General features: G+C 38.0%; 1 protein-coding gene across 2 annotated transcripts in view; it reads left to right on the top strand.

Annotated features, from left to right (window-relative positions):
• The window catches only part of CAMK4 (calcium/calmodulin dependent protein kinase IV), a 214,553-nt gene that overhangs the window by 180,058 nt on the left and 16,321 nt on the right, over positions 1-18,174 (top strand). For both annotated transcript variants that reach the window (XM_004267444.3, XM_049707508.1), the window contains exons 6-7: positions 5,891-5,981; positions 8,017-8,091. In XM_004267444.3, the coding sequence (XP_004267492.1) occupies positions 5,891-5,981; positions 8,017-8,091 (166 nt within the window). The remainder of the gene's footprint in view (positions 1-5,890; positions 5,982-8,016; positions 8,092-18,174) is intronic.

Below are 18,174 nucleotides of genomic sequence, written 5' to 3'. Positions count from 1 at the left end.
AAAGAGAATGCACTTTTCAAAAATTGAGCCAGTAAATTAGTTGTGCTTCTCTGCCTCTGACGCTTTCTTTTCCTCCTCCTTCTCCTTCTTTTTATTCCACAAAGTTTTAATTAAATTCATACACACCTGGTTGTTTGCTCTTCCAATTTCTTTATTAAAGGTTACCATTAGTCAAGATAACCTTTAGTAATTAGCTGCTACAATTGTTGTCAGATTTATTATTTATTATTTATTTATTAATTATTTCTCCCTATTAAATTGTTTGATTCATATAGAAGATTTTATAGATCTTTTCCCAAACTGATGTTTAGGTTTTCAACCTGTTTCCTTGCTTGTCCTCAATTTACTTTAATTAAGATTACTTTTAACACTTGGTTTATTCTAGAATATCCAATAATCTCATTTCTTAGTATTTCTAATCCTTTTGTCTACTTATGTTGAATCCCCATAATCTGTAGCTAAAATGACAATACTTTGATAAGGTCTATTTCTCTGTGATTAGATATTCCTTAATCAGTTCTATATCATTCATATGATATAAAATGTCTTTACACATTTTCCTATGAGTACCCAATTTTGAGGAGCATTTTTCCCCGTAATATTGTTTTCTTCTTCACTTCTCCATGTGCAGTGATCTCAACGTGTCAAAATAAGATTAGCATTTGATGAGATTATGTATTTTATTTAAAACCTATTTTGAAAATAAGGGGAAGTGTGCCTATTATTCAGCTCTTAAAAGCTACTCTTTTTATGTCTTCAGATGCTGTAAGACAAGTTTTCAAAGTATATTTTAGGGATTCCTGGAGGGTCCCTGAGACCCCTTTCAGGGTCTGTGAGGTCAAAACTATTTCATCATAATATGAAAGCATTTCTCCTTACTTATCAAAGTACCGTGGAATTTTCCAGAGTCTACATGATATGTGATTTTACAATAGAGAATGCAGCAGATATGAGAATCCAGCTGTTTTCCATTAAACCAGACATTAAAGAAATTTGTAAAACTTTAAAACAATGGCATAGTACTCTCTAATTTTTTGTCTTAGAAAATAGTTATTTATGTTTTAAAATGTATATGTTAACATCATGAGTTTATTGTTTTATTTTTAAATAAATTAATAAGTGATTTCTAAATTTCTCAGTTTTAACTCCTTACACAGTAACTAAATGTTAGGCATAACTCACATAAACAAGAGCTCTTTGAAGTTCTTAATATATTTTTTTTAACTTTCTAGAAGTCCTGAGACCAAAAAGTTTGAGAATTGGTGCTCTGGAAGTGTTGCTGCTTCTAATGATTGTATCTCCTTGGGGAAGACAAAAAATCATATACTCCATGTTTTCCTTCTTCCTGGCTTCCTGACTTGAGATAACGTAAAAGTCAAAAATACTAACTGTTGATGAAAGGCAATCAGTGGGTCTAAGCAAAAATAAAATTGCCATTTTGCCAGTAAAATACACTTAAATGCCTCCTCCCATATGTGCACGTGATTATATTATGACTTTTAATAATCTATTATTTTCTCTGAAACTTTTCTTCTGTTATCTGGTCTAGTTCTCCTTTATGGAGTGCCAAATGGTGTTTTGTTTTTGTTTGTTTTGTCTTGCTTTCTTTAGATTTGGACTTAGAACACATGACCACCATTTCTGTTTAAGAAAGCCAGAACAACATTTAATGAGAATCTTTACATAATTAGTACTTGCTAAACCAACACTTGTCAGTCATCTCATTTGCTGTTGTTATTGTGTTGCTATTTTCAGTGTCATTTTCTTCCCAAAGCAGTGGAGCTTCTAAATTGGGTTAGATTAGGGAGGAAAATCAATATTTTCTATTGATCCCAAACTATGCAATTCTTAGGTATGCTCCAAAGCTATTATATGAGATACTCACATCTTTGCCTTTCAAACGCTGCATATACGAGATATAGTATCTTCCTCCTTAGGGATATGGTGGTTTTTTTCCATGGTATCATTCGAGGCTGAGTGGGGTCCTCTGTCATTCTCTCGTATCTCCTCCCACTCTCTTATTACCTTCCCTCTCTTCCATTATTCTCCCCTCTTCTCCTTCGTTTTTATTTTCCTCTCATCCCCACCCTACAAAATCAAGAAATAAGTATTTCTTGAGCACCTGCTTGGGAATCATGACATGGGCAAAGGTATGGACTCTGCTGCCAGATGCCCAGGTCTGAATCTTGACACCACAATCTCTAGTTGTGACATTGTACAGATCTCTTAGCCTCTCTATGCCTCAATTTTCTCACTTCTAGAACAAGAATTATATGATTTACATCACAGAGCTGCTGCTAAGATTAAATAAACTAAGAGATCTAAGGTGTTTATAATAGTGCTTGGAATATAGTAAGTGCTTAGGACATGAATGGTATTATTATCTACCTGATAATGATCTAGTATAAAGAGGGAGCTAGACCTGGTTAGACATGAACAAAAGCAACTTTATGTTTTTCTCACTGTTGTCCTGACACATTAACCCTGTGAATCCATTCTTCTCCTCAATGAATAAAATTTCAGGCCATGCCCATAGTTTTTCTTGTCCCTCTTGCGTAAGGAAAAGACCAAAATTTTATTTTTTACTTTTTTTATTAAAGTATAGTTGATTTATAATGTTGTGTTTCTGCTGTCCAGCAAAGTGATTCAGTTATACATATATACATTCTTTTTTATATTCTTTTCCATTATTGTTTATCTCAGGATATTGAATATAGTTCCCTGCGCTATACAGTAGGACCTTGTTGTTTATCCATTCTATATGTAATAGTTTGCATTTGCTAAGCCCAAATTCCCAGTCCATCTCTCCCCAACCCCTGCCTTGGCAACTACAAGTCTGTTCTCTATGTCTGTGAGTCTGTTCCTGTTTCACAGATAAGTTCACTTGTGTCATATTTTAGATTCTACATATAAGTGATATCATATGGTATTTGTATTTCTCTTTCTGAATTACTTCACTTAGTATGATAATCTCTAGTAGCATCCATGTTGCTGCAAATGGCATTATTTCGTTCTTTTTTATGGCTGAGTAGTATTCCATTGTATATATGTACCATATCTTCTTTATCCATTCCTCTGTCGATGGACCTTTAGGCTGTCTCCATGCCTTGGCTATTGTGAATAGTACTGCTATGAACATAGGGGTACATGTATCTTTTTGAATTAGAGTTTTGTCCAGATATATGCCCAGGAATAGATTGCGGATCATATGGTAATTCTATTTTTAGTTTTTTGAGGAACCTTCATACTGTTTTCCATAGAGGCTGTACCAACTTAACATTCCCACCAACAGTGTAGGAGGGTTCCCTTCTCTCCACACTCTCTCCAGCATTTGTTATTTGTAGACTTTTTAATGATGGCCATTCTGACTGGTGTGAGGTGGCACCTCATGGTAGTTTTGATTTGCATTTCTCTAATAATTAGCAATGTTGAGCATCTTTTCATGACAAGACCAACATTTAAGACTCATCCAGTTTTAAACTTCTTCCCTTCCCCACCTTGGGATCTGTAATTTATAAACATAGGGGGTAGGAATTCTTGTTAGTTTCTTCTTTTTTTCTTGCTCTTTTTCAACAAGCTAGATGCTGATTGTGGTCCTTCCAGGGTTGGGATGTGAAGGTGATGATGAAGAGTGAGTGGGTTAGGAGATGGAGGGTTAAGACTTGGTCTTACCAGACGGGCACAGTTCTGGGCTGGCACCAGTGATCTATGGGTGTGGCAGGTTACAAATGCCTGTTGTTCTTTCCCTATGAGACACCATTGATAGCTCTACAGAGACTCATTGCAGGACAGTTCTCTCACTCCAGGTGATCTGAATGGCCCTTCAGCTGCCTACTCTCACCTCCCTCATGTTCTGCTTGCTGTGATGCTGAGATGAGGTGGCATCATCCCAGCAGGAAACACTCCAGCAAAGGGACCTCTTCTGGGAGACTAGTGTCTGATTCCCTTCTGCACAGTCCACACTGGGCCCATGAGAAATGTGCTTCTTTGTCCAGCTATTATTTGAGGGCAGCTGAATCTCACTGAGACCCTCTCTCCTCAATCACCTGCTCCAACCATTTTCCAGTTTTTCATGAGTGAGCCAGGTATCAGTCCCTATTTCCCCAAATCACTAAGTGACACATGTCAAGTGACCTTGAAGCTGTTTATCCCCTCTTACTTGGCTTGAGTAGAAAGAAAGAAGGACTTCCTCCCTTCCCCTATGAGATTGGAAAGGAGAAAAACTACAGCACCCTGGCAGCTTTTTCTCTTAACCCAACAGAAAGATAGGCAAAGGATTTGAATGGGCATTTTATGAAAAGGAAAACCAGTAAAGGTATGAAAAGAAGCTAGACTATACCAGTAAACAGAGAAAGACAAATTAAACAAAACTTAAGGTATAATTTTTATACTCCAGCTCAGCAAAAGTTAAAAATATAAATTTTGTAAAGATATTAGGAAAACATATACACTTACAATGTTTATGTGAGTAAATACTGATGGAGTCTTTTAGGAAAGTGATTTTGCAGTATATATTAAAATTAAAAGTCTATATACCTTTTAACCCCACCAGACCTGCTTCCAGGTATCTGTCCTAGAGAAACACCAGCAAAAATACTCAAATATCCAAGTACTGAAGGTTTATTAATGCATTATTTGTAATTTTTAAAAACTTGAATGTCCATCAAAATGGGAATAGCAAAATAAAAAGTGATGGACATCAAACAAAAACTGGATGCAAGGATTAAATAAAATAAGCTGTGGTGACATGTGGGAAAGATTTCAAAGACATGTTAAGTGAAAAAAAGATCAGTGTAAAAGCTTTTATTAATGATACATTGATGTAAGAAAATGGCAAAATCAGGGATATTTCTTTGTATACATATACTCATATTTGTAAATGCATAGAAAAAAGTTCAGACCATTTCAAACTGATGAATGATTGCTTTTGGAGAGGACCTGAGGCTTCCCCTGGAAGAGAAGCAGGGTCAGGTAGAACTTTTAACATTCACAATGAGAGTATGTTACATGTTTAATTACACATGATTTACAAAATAATTTAAAATGTAATAAAATGAATGGAGTTGTTAGAGGTAATTTTTAAGATAATCTCAAGTATAATACTCTATACTGATAGCTGGATATACTAATCCTCAGAAGAGTCTATGAGAGCATTCATTGTCATTAAACAATATTTTTCATATTAAGGGTAGTTCCCTATAATAATTACTCACATCTAAATGCCTGTTCAAATGATAATTAAGAAATCTTTGCTATGGTTGTGAACTTCTAAGATGACACATACAATTATGCTCTTCAGATAATAAATCAGACAAATTTCAACACAGAGCACCTTGACTTTATTATAATAATAATTAGCCAAGGGCTTCCCTGGTGGCGCAGTGGTTGAGAGTCCGCCTGCTGATGCAGGGGACACAGGTTCGTGCCCCGGTCTGGGAAGATCCCACATGCCGCGGAGCGGCTGGGCCCATAAGCCATGGCCGCTGAGCCTGCGCATCCGGAGCCTGTGCTCTGCAACGGGAGAGGCCACAACAGTGAGAGGCCCATGTACGCAAAAAATAATAATAATAATTAGCCAATTTGAGCTGATATGGTAATATGCATATGAGAACTGCAACCAATATTCTCTGAGAAGTAAATATTTTATTTCTGGCAGTTGGTTCTATACAATTTAAATTGCATTTCACTTTTAGGAAAATATGTATAAGCTATTCTCAAATGACATATAGTTTAAAACATATTTTCCCTTATGGTGTTTATTTTTAAATCATAGTATGTGTGCTGTTGAATCACATAACTTAGTAAAAAATTATTATAATTCTGGAAAGATTAAATGTTGGAACCATAAATATAATTATATGAATGTTACTTAATTATTTTCCCTGTTTAGTACCTACATGAAAATGGGATTGTCCATCGTGATCTCAAACCAGAGAACCTTCTCTATGCAACTCCAGCCCCAGATGCACCACTCAAAATTGGTATGTTTCCTGATGTCTTATGATCCCTTTTCCCAAAGCAGAAGAAATTTATTCCACGGAATTTGTAAATATTGCTCTGTCCAGTTTTGCCTCCATTCAATTTCCTCAAATATTGGTGTTGTAAAGGAATAATGCATTGTTTTGGAAGTCTGCGCTCTTTCCTGGGATATTTACCTGAATTAGTGCATAGAAGGTGGTGCTTCATTGCTGGACACACAAAGGAATCACAGCTCTTGGAAATGACAGGGACTTCAGGAGGTGACCTTGTATTCTGTAGATAAGTTTATATAGTAGAAAATCACAGATTACATGACACTTCTTATTGCACAAGTTAGTTGGAGCTTAATTTTAGGTAATGAAGAACTTTGACACAAAATGCTTAGTACATATCAGTGAATTTGGGCTCTGAATCATTTGTTTATATGAACAGAGATAAATTGAGATCTGTATTTCCCAAAGTACACTGCACAGAACACTGGTCCTCAGTTGAGTGAACCATTCCCCGCTCCCTTTGGTGGGGGGAATGGTTTGTGGAGGTGCTAAGTTTGGTCAAGTAAGTTAAGAAATGCCAACTTACAGTTAAACAAGATTTTTATTTCTGCAGGACTTTTGAGAAAGTTAAAAATGCTAATGTGTAGAGTGACATCTAAATTAGTGTCTGTGAGGCTTTTTCCAAACCTTATTTGACTCTGGAAACCTTGGTTTGGTTTTTTTCCCCCAGTAAGCACTCTGAAGAACTACAAAGATGGTTTGGGAAGTTCTGATCTACCCAAAGAGATCATTAAATCATCATTTTAGAAAAACGTGTATTAAATTTTACTTTCCATGTCCCTTACAGAGCAAATCTTTGTTTGCAAAAATAATTATAAAATTTATTTTAGGTGAAATCTTCTTAGTAGAATCTGTACTAAATCCTCTAAAGGGCATTGCTTTTTTGGCGCTGTCTTTTATAATGCTAATCTGATGAGTTCACTGCATTTATAAATGTTAACACTTTTGAAAATTAAGTTGTACATATCATGGAAGAGCTCAGACAACATAATGTGCTTTATGAATGCAAGAACCTAAAGAAAAAATACTGAAGTCGTGCTGGGCAGCCAGCTTGTTCTCATAATCACTCCTGAAAGGCAGTGGGCAGCAGGGAGGCTTCCATTTCCTTTAACATCACTTTCAAAGATTTTATCCTTCAAGAAATTTCTTTAAATGGATGGATAGATACTAATTTAGACAGGAGAGCCTTTCTTTCTGAAGGACTTCCTGCTGCTTTTTCTGATAAGGATCAGCAGCACCTCCATGGAAATGTGGGTTTATCTTTGAAGTCTAAAATGGCATCAACTCTGTACCTGCCTCTCTTGAAGAATGGCCTTGAACTGTTTCCTTATGTTTCCTGGGTGAGAAGGATGTAGCCCAGCAAATAGACCATAATGGTAGCAACTTTTGTTAATGTTTTATCTAGGTACCATTCTGAGAAATAAATAAGAATTTTTGCACAAAGTTATATGTTCCTCATACAAGAGTAAATTCTTATCCGTCAAATATACTAGAGAACAAAATTACTTATTTTGAAGCAGAATAAACCTTTGATATTTCTGTTCATTTTACTGACATTTACAAAAGTCTAATTTTTTATTTTGATTTCTTCCAGTGGATTAAAAGTTCTGAATTATATCAATAATTCTGTACTGTCCTTTAGAGTTAGTTTCAAATCTCAGAATTAATATTAGACAAAATATATCTGTCACAACTATTATTTCAAGAAGAAATAGCTTATTTACTGAAAGCTAGTAATTATAGAGAAGAGCGTAACATGTATTTGGGAGTCATGGGGTATTTTTTTTCCAATTTAAAGCAAGGCATGAATTATTATTTAGGTTTTTTTAGTTTACTGTCCCAGGTGACTGGCCCCTATCTATATCCACCCCAACGTCAAATACAAACAAATAAATAAGTTTTACTTTGAATAACAAAAAAGTAATCTGTCATCATATAAAAGCTGAGAAACGACTCACTTCATTAAATTTTTTTCTTATCTCAGCTGATTTTGGGCTCTCTAAAATCGTGGAACATCAAGTGCTCATGAAGACAGTATGTGGAACCCCAGGGTACTGTGGTATGTTCTTTAATACCGATATTTTACTTTTATTGTATTCAATGATCTGATCTTTTTTAACTCCTAATATCTCTATTTGAAACACAATTTGATGTAAGTCTCCATGAGGAAGGCATATATAAATGACATTCAGACCACCTGTTGTTCTGCATGAGGGGTTCAATGATGTTGATTTCAGGGCACCCCTGTTAAGACAGCAGGGGGGAGAGGGGCCCTCAGAAGGAAGGACTGGGTGTTCTGTACCTGCTTTTAGGTAGTAGCTACTCTTGGACCCACTCAGGAATAGAAAGACAGTCACCGGGGAAAAGGGCAGGGAAACAGCATTGTGGTTGGGATTAAAGCCATGAGCCCTTTGTTACTTTACTTATTTGCTTTTACTCAGGAAGGTGTGTGAGGAGAGCATATATCATTAATTCCGATGGTGTATAAGACTACAGTGAGAGAGGGGTAGCCCGTAGTTCTCATGGATGGCACTGGCCTAGCCTCACTAGGACAACGGCTTTAGGTGGGGTTTCACCGGCAGAGTCCCCCAGAGATGAGCTGTGGGACAGTCCTCCCATTCTCTTGCCCAGTCTCCCAGAATGGGCTGAAGGTACCCTGAGTACAGTTCATAATCCAGAGACAGAACAATAGCATTTGATCCAAGCCAGCATGAAGCTTGCCCTTCTTTCCTTGACAGCTATATTAATCTGGCAACAACCTAAAAGCCAATAAAGCTTGCAAAAATTATCAAGAATTTCTAAAGTTTTTCTGACTAATGAATATGTCACAAATTAATTAAAATCTGGATTACAAAGAAAAGAGACAAGACTTCAAGTTACCAGTCATAAGATTAGCTATCATTTTCTCTTAGGATCATCGTCTTTTTACACAAATCTTCCTTCACTCGCTCATCTCTTCAGCAAAATCACCTGCTGTATTTCAGGCCAGTGCTTGGCACCAGGAAGATGCATTTCTTGCCTCCACCCCCATCCCCAGGGGTTCACAGTCTATAGGGGAACAGACATGAAACCAAAAAAGTATCGCATCTTAGGAAATACCAGGTTATGCATATGGAAAGGCCTTTATGGAGACACAGGAGAAGGGTGGTATTTGGAGTTATCTGTCTTATTCTTCTATGGCATTTATATTTGTTAGTCACCCCACCTCAGAAATAGGCACATAAGAACTACATTACTAACTCATTGTAACAACCTTTGAATTCACAGAAATCAGACTGGAGAGGTGCAGTAAGATAGTCACTGAAGCAAATGTATGATTAAATTCACAGAATTTTAGTGCTGAAAGAAACTTTAATATTCATTTACTAACATTCTCATTTTACTAAGGTCAAAAGAGTATGACTTCCCCAAGATTCCACATCTAGTTATTAGTGGATCAGGGATGAGAATCCTGGTATACAATGTCCTGAAAACAGATTTATAGAATTCCCTATTCAAAAAAGCAACATAGATAAATCAGTATAGTTTTCCCTCATAGAAATATTTATCATTTATTGCTTTTAGTTTAAAATATTCTCTATTTTAATTTTTGAAGCCTCAAAAGTATTACTTGGTCATTGTAAGAAGTGAAAATCCAAATGTGTAATCAATATTAACAGCCTCATTCATTCTTCCACACCAGTCTCCATGTTTCCATGTTCACATAAACATTTTATAATTTTGATTTTAACTAGCTAGTTTCCCTGGTCTAAAATAATAATATTTTAGATTACTTTCTTGCAACTGAATTGTTCATAAATCCAGTAAGTGCACAGAATGTGTACCTATCTTTCTGTTAAATCTTTACGTTGTGCCAAATATTCTTCTTCTGGATCTTAAGATCCTTGAGGACAGGAGTAATTTATCAATTAGGAGTAAATTCAGAAAACTAAAAATAACTATGGCTTAAACAAGACAGAAGTTAATTTCTCTGATGCTAGAGGTCTAGAGATAGGCAATCCTGATGGGTTCCACAGCTATGGCTCTGCAGGTGTGGTGGATCTCAGTGTCAGGGATTCAGACTTTTCCTGTCTTACTCTCCCATTCCTGAGTATGTTTCCTCACAGTCCAAAATGGCTGCTTGAAATCAGTCATTATATCTGCATTCTACACAACCAGAAGGAAACAAATCTAAAAAAGAGTACACATTTTCACTGTTAAACAGGCTTGCTGAAGCCCCACATGTCACTTCCACTTATATCTTATTAGCCAGTACTTAGTTATAGCCTCCACACTGCCAGGGAAACTGGCAATATGTCCCTTGGCTGCACGTGCTGCTGTCCCAAATGAATTCAGGGTTCTATTACAAAGAATGAATATTGCATTAGACGACTCACTATCTCTACCACAGGCTTATGAGTAAGATTTTCATTCTCAGAAGAAAATGTGAGGACTTCCCTGGTAGTCCAGTGGTTGAGAATCCGCCTTCCAATGCAGGGGACGTGCGTTCGATCCCTGGTCTGGGAACTAAGATCCCACAAGCTGCAGGGCGGCTAAGCCCGCATGCTCTAGAGCCCACGCGCCACAACTAGAAAGAAGCCCGCATGCCGCCACTAAGACCTGATGCAGCCAAATAAATTAATAAGTAAATAAATATTTTTTTAATGTGGAAACCATTGCAGTATGTTCCCTATAGGCATGCTTTTTTTCATTTTCCTTAGAACTGTTAGCGGACAGCCTATCACCCTTCCCTTCTAATGATGCCGTGTGAACTTTTCCTTTCTCTAATTCATATGTCCTTATTTGTCCTCATCCTGAATTTCTTTCCTGCCTCCAGATCCTGCCAACAATATGGAGAAAAATAAGAACCTTGAATTTAGTACTATGTGCCAAATGGGGTTGCCTGTTTGTGACCACTAATTGCTGACCAATTGACAGAAGCATTGAAGGAGGATTGAGAAAAGAATGAGACAACAAATTAAGGATTTCCCACAAGAATAAAGCTGGTGGACAATTTAGTAATCATTATCTAATACTGAACAATAAGTATTCCAGGGAGGTAGGTAGGTTGGAGAAATTCTCTGAGACTTGAGCAGCCCTGAAATTGAAGGATCAGGGAGAACTTACCCTAGTGATCTCTCAGGGTCCCTGCTGTGACTAAGAGATAGCAGTCCTTTCAGTGGCTTTAATAATAGTGATAAGAGGGACTTCCCCAATGGTCCGGTGGTAAAGAATCCACCTTCCCATGCAGAGGATGCGGGTTCGATCCCTGGTTGGGGAAGTAAGATCCCACATGCCGAGGGGCAACTAAGCCCGCGCGCCACAACTACTGAGCCCATGCACCTCAACTAGAGAGCCTGCGTACCACAAACTACAGAGCCCATGCGCTCTGGAGCCCACGCGCCATAACTAGAGAGAGAAAACCTGCACGCGGCAACTAGAGAGAAGCCCGCATGCCGCAACGAAGATCCCACGTGCAGCCAAAATATAAATAAATAAATTAATAATAATAATAGTGATAAGAGCAAATCTTTCTTGCAGCAGTACAGAATGGTCATTCTATGAATGAATGATTCATTCACTGATAAAATGAACATTGAATGTCTAATAGACTCCATGTTAGTCACTGAGATTATAAGAGTGAACACAGTATGATCTTGCCCTTTAAGGATTTCATAGGCTATAAAAGAAGAAAGACCTGTACACATAAATCAAAATTTGTTGTAATAAGTTATATATTTATCTGAGCCAAAGGCTCAAGCATTTAGAGGGGAGGGAACAATTAATCCTTCTTAGATGGGCCTTTACAGAGGAGGGGTGCTAAAGGATTAGTAGGAGTTCAACAAGTGAAGAGGTGGCCACAAGGCATTGTTTGTCAGCAAGCACAGGAAGAGAAAAGTCAGAGGAGTGGTAGCATCTGAAAAGTTCAGGGACTGTTAGTTACTTTGTCACTTTGCATGACTGGAACATAGAGTCTTTGGTACAGAGAATACAGATGGACTTGGAAAAGTAGGATGGACCAAATTTTAAAAGAATCTGTACATTAGGCTAAGGAATTCAGACTTGCTTTGGTAGATAATAGTGATCCAGCAAAGGTTCTTAATCAGGGCAATTATATTTTTAAATCAAACCTGTATTTTATAAATACCTTGATAATGACATTATGACAGATGGATTTGAGAGAGAAAAGAGATCAAAAGAAGACAAATTAGAAAGCTATTGTAAATGCTCTTTCCTGTCACTCCATAAACAGCTTCTCAGTGAATAATGTATTCAATCTACTCCTAAATCCAATCGTTTATTTTTTTAATATAAAGTTATTGTAGGGCTTCCCTGGTGGCACAGTGGTTGAGAGTCTGCCTGCCGATGCAGGGGACACGGGTTCGTGCCCCGGTCTGGGAAGATCGCACATGATGTGGAGTGGCTGGGCCCGTGAGCCATGGCTGCTGAGTCTGTGCGTCCGGAGCCTGTGCTCTGCAACGGGAGAGGCCACAACAGTGAGAGGCCCGCGTACCGCAAAAAAAAAAAAAAAAATGTATTGTAAAAATACTATTTCAGATGCTTGTCTTTGCCATCTTATAAGACAGGCCCATCTTACAGATAACGCCATCTCATAATGGAGGCTTATTTTGCATTTGCTATTTTTTTCCCTGCAGATATCCATATCACCCTTGAGGCTGTGTAATGGGGAAAAAGGGAATTGAGTGGGTGAACAAGATCAAGATAATCCTTCCACTCTGCTATAGGTAGAGACTCATCAGGAAGTAGTAATTTGCTATATTATACAGAAAGGAGGAGAAAGCAGCAAGGAAGCTGGGGCAGGGGTGGAGATTGAGAGAGAAAATATAAGTGCTTTGTGGACTCTAAAGTGGTAAACGTATGTGTGGAATTACTATTATATAGGCTGAGGCAGGCTTAGAAATCAAAAACAATAAAGTTCAATGTATTTAATTTAAAAAGTAAAGTTCATAATATATATAAAGAGGGAGGACTTCCCTGTTGGTGCAGTGGTTAGGAATCTGCCTGCCAGTGCAGGGGACACAGTTTCAAGCCCTGGTCCGGGAAGATCCCATGTGCCATGGAGCAACTAAACCCATGTGCCACAACTACTGAGACTGCATGCCACAACTACTGAAGCCCGTGCACCTAGAGCCTGTGCTCCAAAGCAAGAGAAGCCACCGCAATGAGAAGCCCACGTACTGCAACAATGCAACTAGAGAAAGCCCGCGTGCAGCACCGAAGACCCAGCACAACCAAAAAATAAATAAATAAACTTTAAAAATAATAATAATATATATAAAGAGACATATATTCATACATACTCTTGGTCCACAGGAAATACACTAGAATATTACCTCCAAGTTGGAGCAAAGGAGGGGGCAGGATTTTAAGGATACACTGAAAGCATTGAAAAAGCTGAGTTAGGGAAAAACAGAAGTCCCAGTAACACCAGGGCACAGGAAATAGGTGACCTAGAGCGGAGGAAAGATGCAGGGTTTTGAATTTTTTTTAATGTAATATAGTAATATTTATATTCATCTGTCTTATAAACAATTAGACCATTTATAGACAAGGCTGAAGCCCTCTTTGAGGATCAACCTCAATTCTAGCCCTTTCTCCCTTCACCACATATAAGTACTGTCATCAGTTTGCCATGTAACCTTCTGAGAATATTTAGGTGAGGCGGGAACTGTTCATTTATAGAATGATCTGGAAATTAAACGCAAGAGCAAAACTGGCGAGAATCACTGTCATGCTATGGAAAGCATTACTTTACACAGAGACTTTACATTTAACTTGGAACAGTGACAGAGAGGGGAAGGCTGACCTTGTTTCCTTGCTTGATGTAAGGACGATTACATCCTAGGTCAATTATCCTTATGTACGCTGCGTCTAGTTTTTTGAATAGAAGGGTTTTTTCAATTACATCTTTGGAGAGAGTGGGTATCTATGTTATACCATCTGTCATTTGTCAGGAAATTAAAAAAGGAAAGTTACCCAATCAGTCTCACTTATAGAACCTTTGCCCCAGGCTATTAATAACAGAGAGTTCTCCTATAAGTGAATCTCAAAAGAAAAAATATCACAGATGCTGTGTGTTTAAGCAAATACTCATTATTTCCTGGGAAATCTGCCCAGTCAAAACTAAACTCCAGGCCAGAAAACTAAAATTTGTGATCCAGATAAATGGAATCAATGACTAGTGCTCTAACATAGTCCATGAGGGGGTCAACACTGAAGAAGTTCTCAAAATCTTGTTGTTGGGAAAAGAAACAGGTCTCAAGAAAAAAAAATCCATTGGGCCATGGCTCCTGATAAATGTGCTACAATATAACTATGCAATATTACTTCCAAAATATCTTAACTGGTTCAGATATTTGAGGCTTGAATTCTGTGGGTGTTCAGACCTACCCATGCCCATCACAGAAAAGAAATACAAGCTGTTAGAGTAGAAAAGAAACCAGTGTGGAAGTTGTTAGATAAAAGAATGTTTCTGTCTAATACCAAGTATCTAATTTATTTATAGGCTTAGTTAATTAAACTATATGTGTTCATATTTTACACTCCTACTTGTCTGTTTATCCAAATTCTATTTTCAGGGTCCAGAAGCTGTTAAGAATTTATTTCCTCTTGGCATTTGCCAGGTCTCATTATTATAGGGATAATCCTTCCTTGTTACCACATGCTATGTTCTAAAGAAATAACCTATTACATTCACTCTACGAAAATTACAATTTTCAACAGTCTACAGTCAGAAGAGATTTCTGTCTACATGCACACACATTACCTTGAAAAATATTGGAAAATTTAAGTGAGATAAAAGAAGTAAATTTAATAGTCGAAAATACAAGCTTTCAGGATAGTTTCATGTTTTCGTTCTTTTCTAGAACACTAAATAGTTAAGGTGAAATAGTGAGTACCCAATTACATTGATAACCTAATCAAGTAGGGGATTATCTCGCCTGAGAGCTAATTAAAAACCCACAATGATGCCTTCCTTTTTGCAATGAACTTTAAAAAAAAAAACACTAGAAGAAATAAACATATAGTAAAATGTCATCTGCACTGTGTATAAGTTTCCCCTTGACAGGCTGGTGTGTGTACACTAGGGTTCCCATGGGGCTTGTTGACAATAGGAAGGGAGTAGGGAAGGCTCGAGGAAGAAAGCAAAGAACGATAAGCAGGTTGGTCCCAGATCCATCTCCCCTTCCTGAGCACAGCCCTTCGTTTTCCCTGAGATATGCTAAGTCCCCAAGCCATCATAGGATTGTCCCCGGCGTGCTAGCAGTGCCTGATCCAAATGAACAAGTGCCAGGTAAAGGGAAAAGTGGGACTGGGGATAGACGCAGGAGTGATGAGGAAAGGTTGTAGCTCATCTTGTTCTTGACCTTGCAAAAGGACAGGGACTCTGCAGGTTGAGTGCAGGCTTATTTTAAGCTGTCTTGGAAATTTTAAACTTAGAGGAAAATGAGTCTCTTGAGGCCTTTGTGTTGGTCTGATACTGACCTAAACCAAGGGTATTCTGTGGAACTTTATTCTTTTTTCGTTTAATAAATATTTATTAAACTCCTATTATGCACCAGGCACTGTTCTGGGTGATATAGCAGCGATATAGCAGTGAAAAAATTTCTTCTTTAAGAAAGGTACATTTTAGTGGGAGAAGACAAATAATGAACAAAGTAAATGTGTAAATTATATAGAAAGAGGATATAATTTCTATAGAAGAATATAGAGTTGGGAAAGGGGATAGGAAGTGCTGGGAGCCTGAGTTAATATTTAAACAGGTGTGATCAGTGAAGGCTTCACCTGAGAAGTGAACATAAGAGCAAAGACTTGAAAGAGGTAAGGGAGAGAGCAAGCAACATGGCTATCTAGGGAAAGAACATTCCAGGAAGAGGGGACAGAGCACACCGACCCTGAGGCAAGAAACAGTAGGCGGGCAAGAGTAGGCCGGAGAAGGGATCAGAGAGCTCCAGCTGGAAAGATATAGCTAACGTTAACTGAGATGAGGAAGACTTCGGGAGCAGCAGGTTTGGGGCTTGTTGATTTTGAGATGCCTGTTAGACATCCAAGTGGAGGTGACATGTGGGCAGAGGGGTGTATATGTCTGAAATTCAGGAGCAAGGGCGTGGCTGTTGATATAAATGTGGGCGTTATCAACATATAAATGCTATTTAAAGTCATGAGACTATCTAGCATCACCAAAGCAGAAAAGGAAATGACCCCCACTGATCCCTGGGCAACATCACCATTAGGAGGCCAGAGAGAAGAGAAGAAACCACATTATCATTGAGACTGTCAAATAGTAGAAGCTCCACAGGACAGAATTAGAAATCATGAATAGATGTTGTAAAGCACGGATTTGAGGCTCAATACACACAGAACAATGTTCTCACATCTAAAGCTGTCAGCAATATAGGGGGCTGCCTCCCTAGCTTGGGAAATGGTCACAAAAGCTGGTTGACTCATCTCGCGGGATGTAGGGTTATCAACAAGGAGAGGGGAGGAAGAGTCCTACAAATTTCTTCATCACCCATATGGTATTAAATAATATTACCACAAAATCTGTGTATACATTCTATATGTATAAACTAAGTTTAGGACAACCACTCAGTTAAATCAAAGTTAACCACGTATATTTTGGCCTGAGATGGCTGATAAAATTGAGTCTAAAGAGACTGTCACCAACACCATCCCCTCACTTCTCTTGCTCCTTTTAGTTTAGAGACAATCTTTTAATGTATTGTTAATCCTTAACTTCTGGGTCTCAATATCACAAATCATTTTCTGTGCCCACTTCCTTATAATTGTGAGAGACTACTTCAAGAACAGAACCAACTGTGCCAGAGAATTCACATGCCGTGAGGATTCAGCTCTATTATTACATATGTGAGGGTGGAATGATGGGAGGAAAAGAGGTCTAAAGGGAGAGGTGATTGATGGCAAGTGGGTAGAAGACTTGCTTAAAACGTATTATTTGGGCCCTGAACACCCACAAAATGTTCCATTTTAGAATGTTTGCTACAGGAAGGATATGCATAAAATAAACATTAAAAGTTTCAAAAGAATTATTATTGATAATTATCAGATGTATAGCGTCTTTGGAGAAAAACACAGTATTTGCCATACTTAACACATGAGACAGTTTGAATGCTAAGTTCATGACTTTATATCTGCATCTTCATTTAAAAAAGAGATTCTTACATAATGTTAATATTAGGATGAGTTGGGTTAATTTATTTATGTGGTCTATTTATTTATACTCTACCTTATCCCACAAAAAATGGGAAGGCAGCTTTTCAACGGTTAACACTCCTTTGCTGTCCCTCAGCCAGCATCCATCACAGCTTTAAAGTGACCAGGAGACTTGGTATGATTAAGATTTGGAACAAATAGTGATTACTCCAAGATGGGAGAGCTCAATGGAATCATAGAAAAGTGAATTCCATAGAAATGAAACTTTCACAGGCTAATTAAAATAAGTCGCGTTTCTTTTTTCCTCTTCTGAAAGCACTAGGTGTTCTCACATATTTGATTTTCTCTTCAGGGTATTATTTAAAAAATTAAAAAGTAAAGTGAAGAAAATAAACAGGCTCTTTCTTCACCCATTTATAAGATTTATACAGAGAGAACTGTCATACAATTCATGTGGCAAGGAAGACTTTTTTTTTTTTTTTTGCGGTACGCGGGCCTCTCACTGCTGTGGCCTCTCCCGTTGCGGAGTACAGGCTCCGCCTGACGCGCAGGCTCAGCGGCCATGGCTCACGGGCCCAGCCGCTCCACAGCATGTGGGATCATCCCGGACCGGGACACGAACCCGTGTCCCCTGCATCGGCAGGTGGACTCTCAATCACTGCGCCACCAGGGAACCCCAGGGAAGACCAAGACTTTTTTAACAGCTAAAATGAAAAACATCAAGTGAGAGTTGGATTGCCTGATATTTGCTGTGTAAAAGATCAAGAGCCAAGGAAAATAGAAAAGATGCATTGGAACATAAAGAGCCTATTAGTTGTGTTTCAAAACATCCTCCAAACGTTTTTCTTGCCCTACACGAACAAGTTATAAATAACTAAAGTGACAGGGGCTTCAAATGCCTCCTCTGTCGTTCTCAAGCTTCCACAGCATGGCATGCAAGAATTGATAGTATTCTGAGATTCACTGT

Source organism: Orcinus orca, chromosome 3, assembly GCF_937001465.1.
Source record: "Orcinus orca chromosome 3, mOrcOrc1.1, whole genome shotgun sequence".
NCBI lineage: Eukaryota > Metazoa > Chordata > Mammalia > Artiodactyla > Delphinidae > Orcinus > Orcinus orca.
This window is presented reverse-complemented; position numbering and strand designations above follow the sequence as displayed.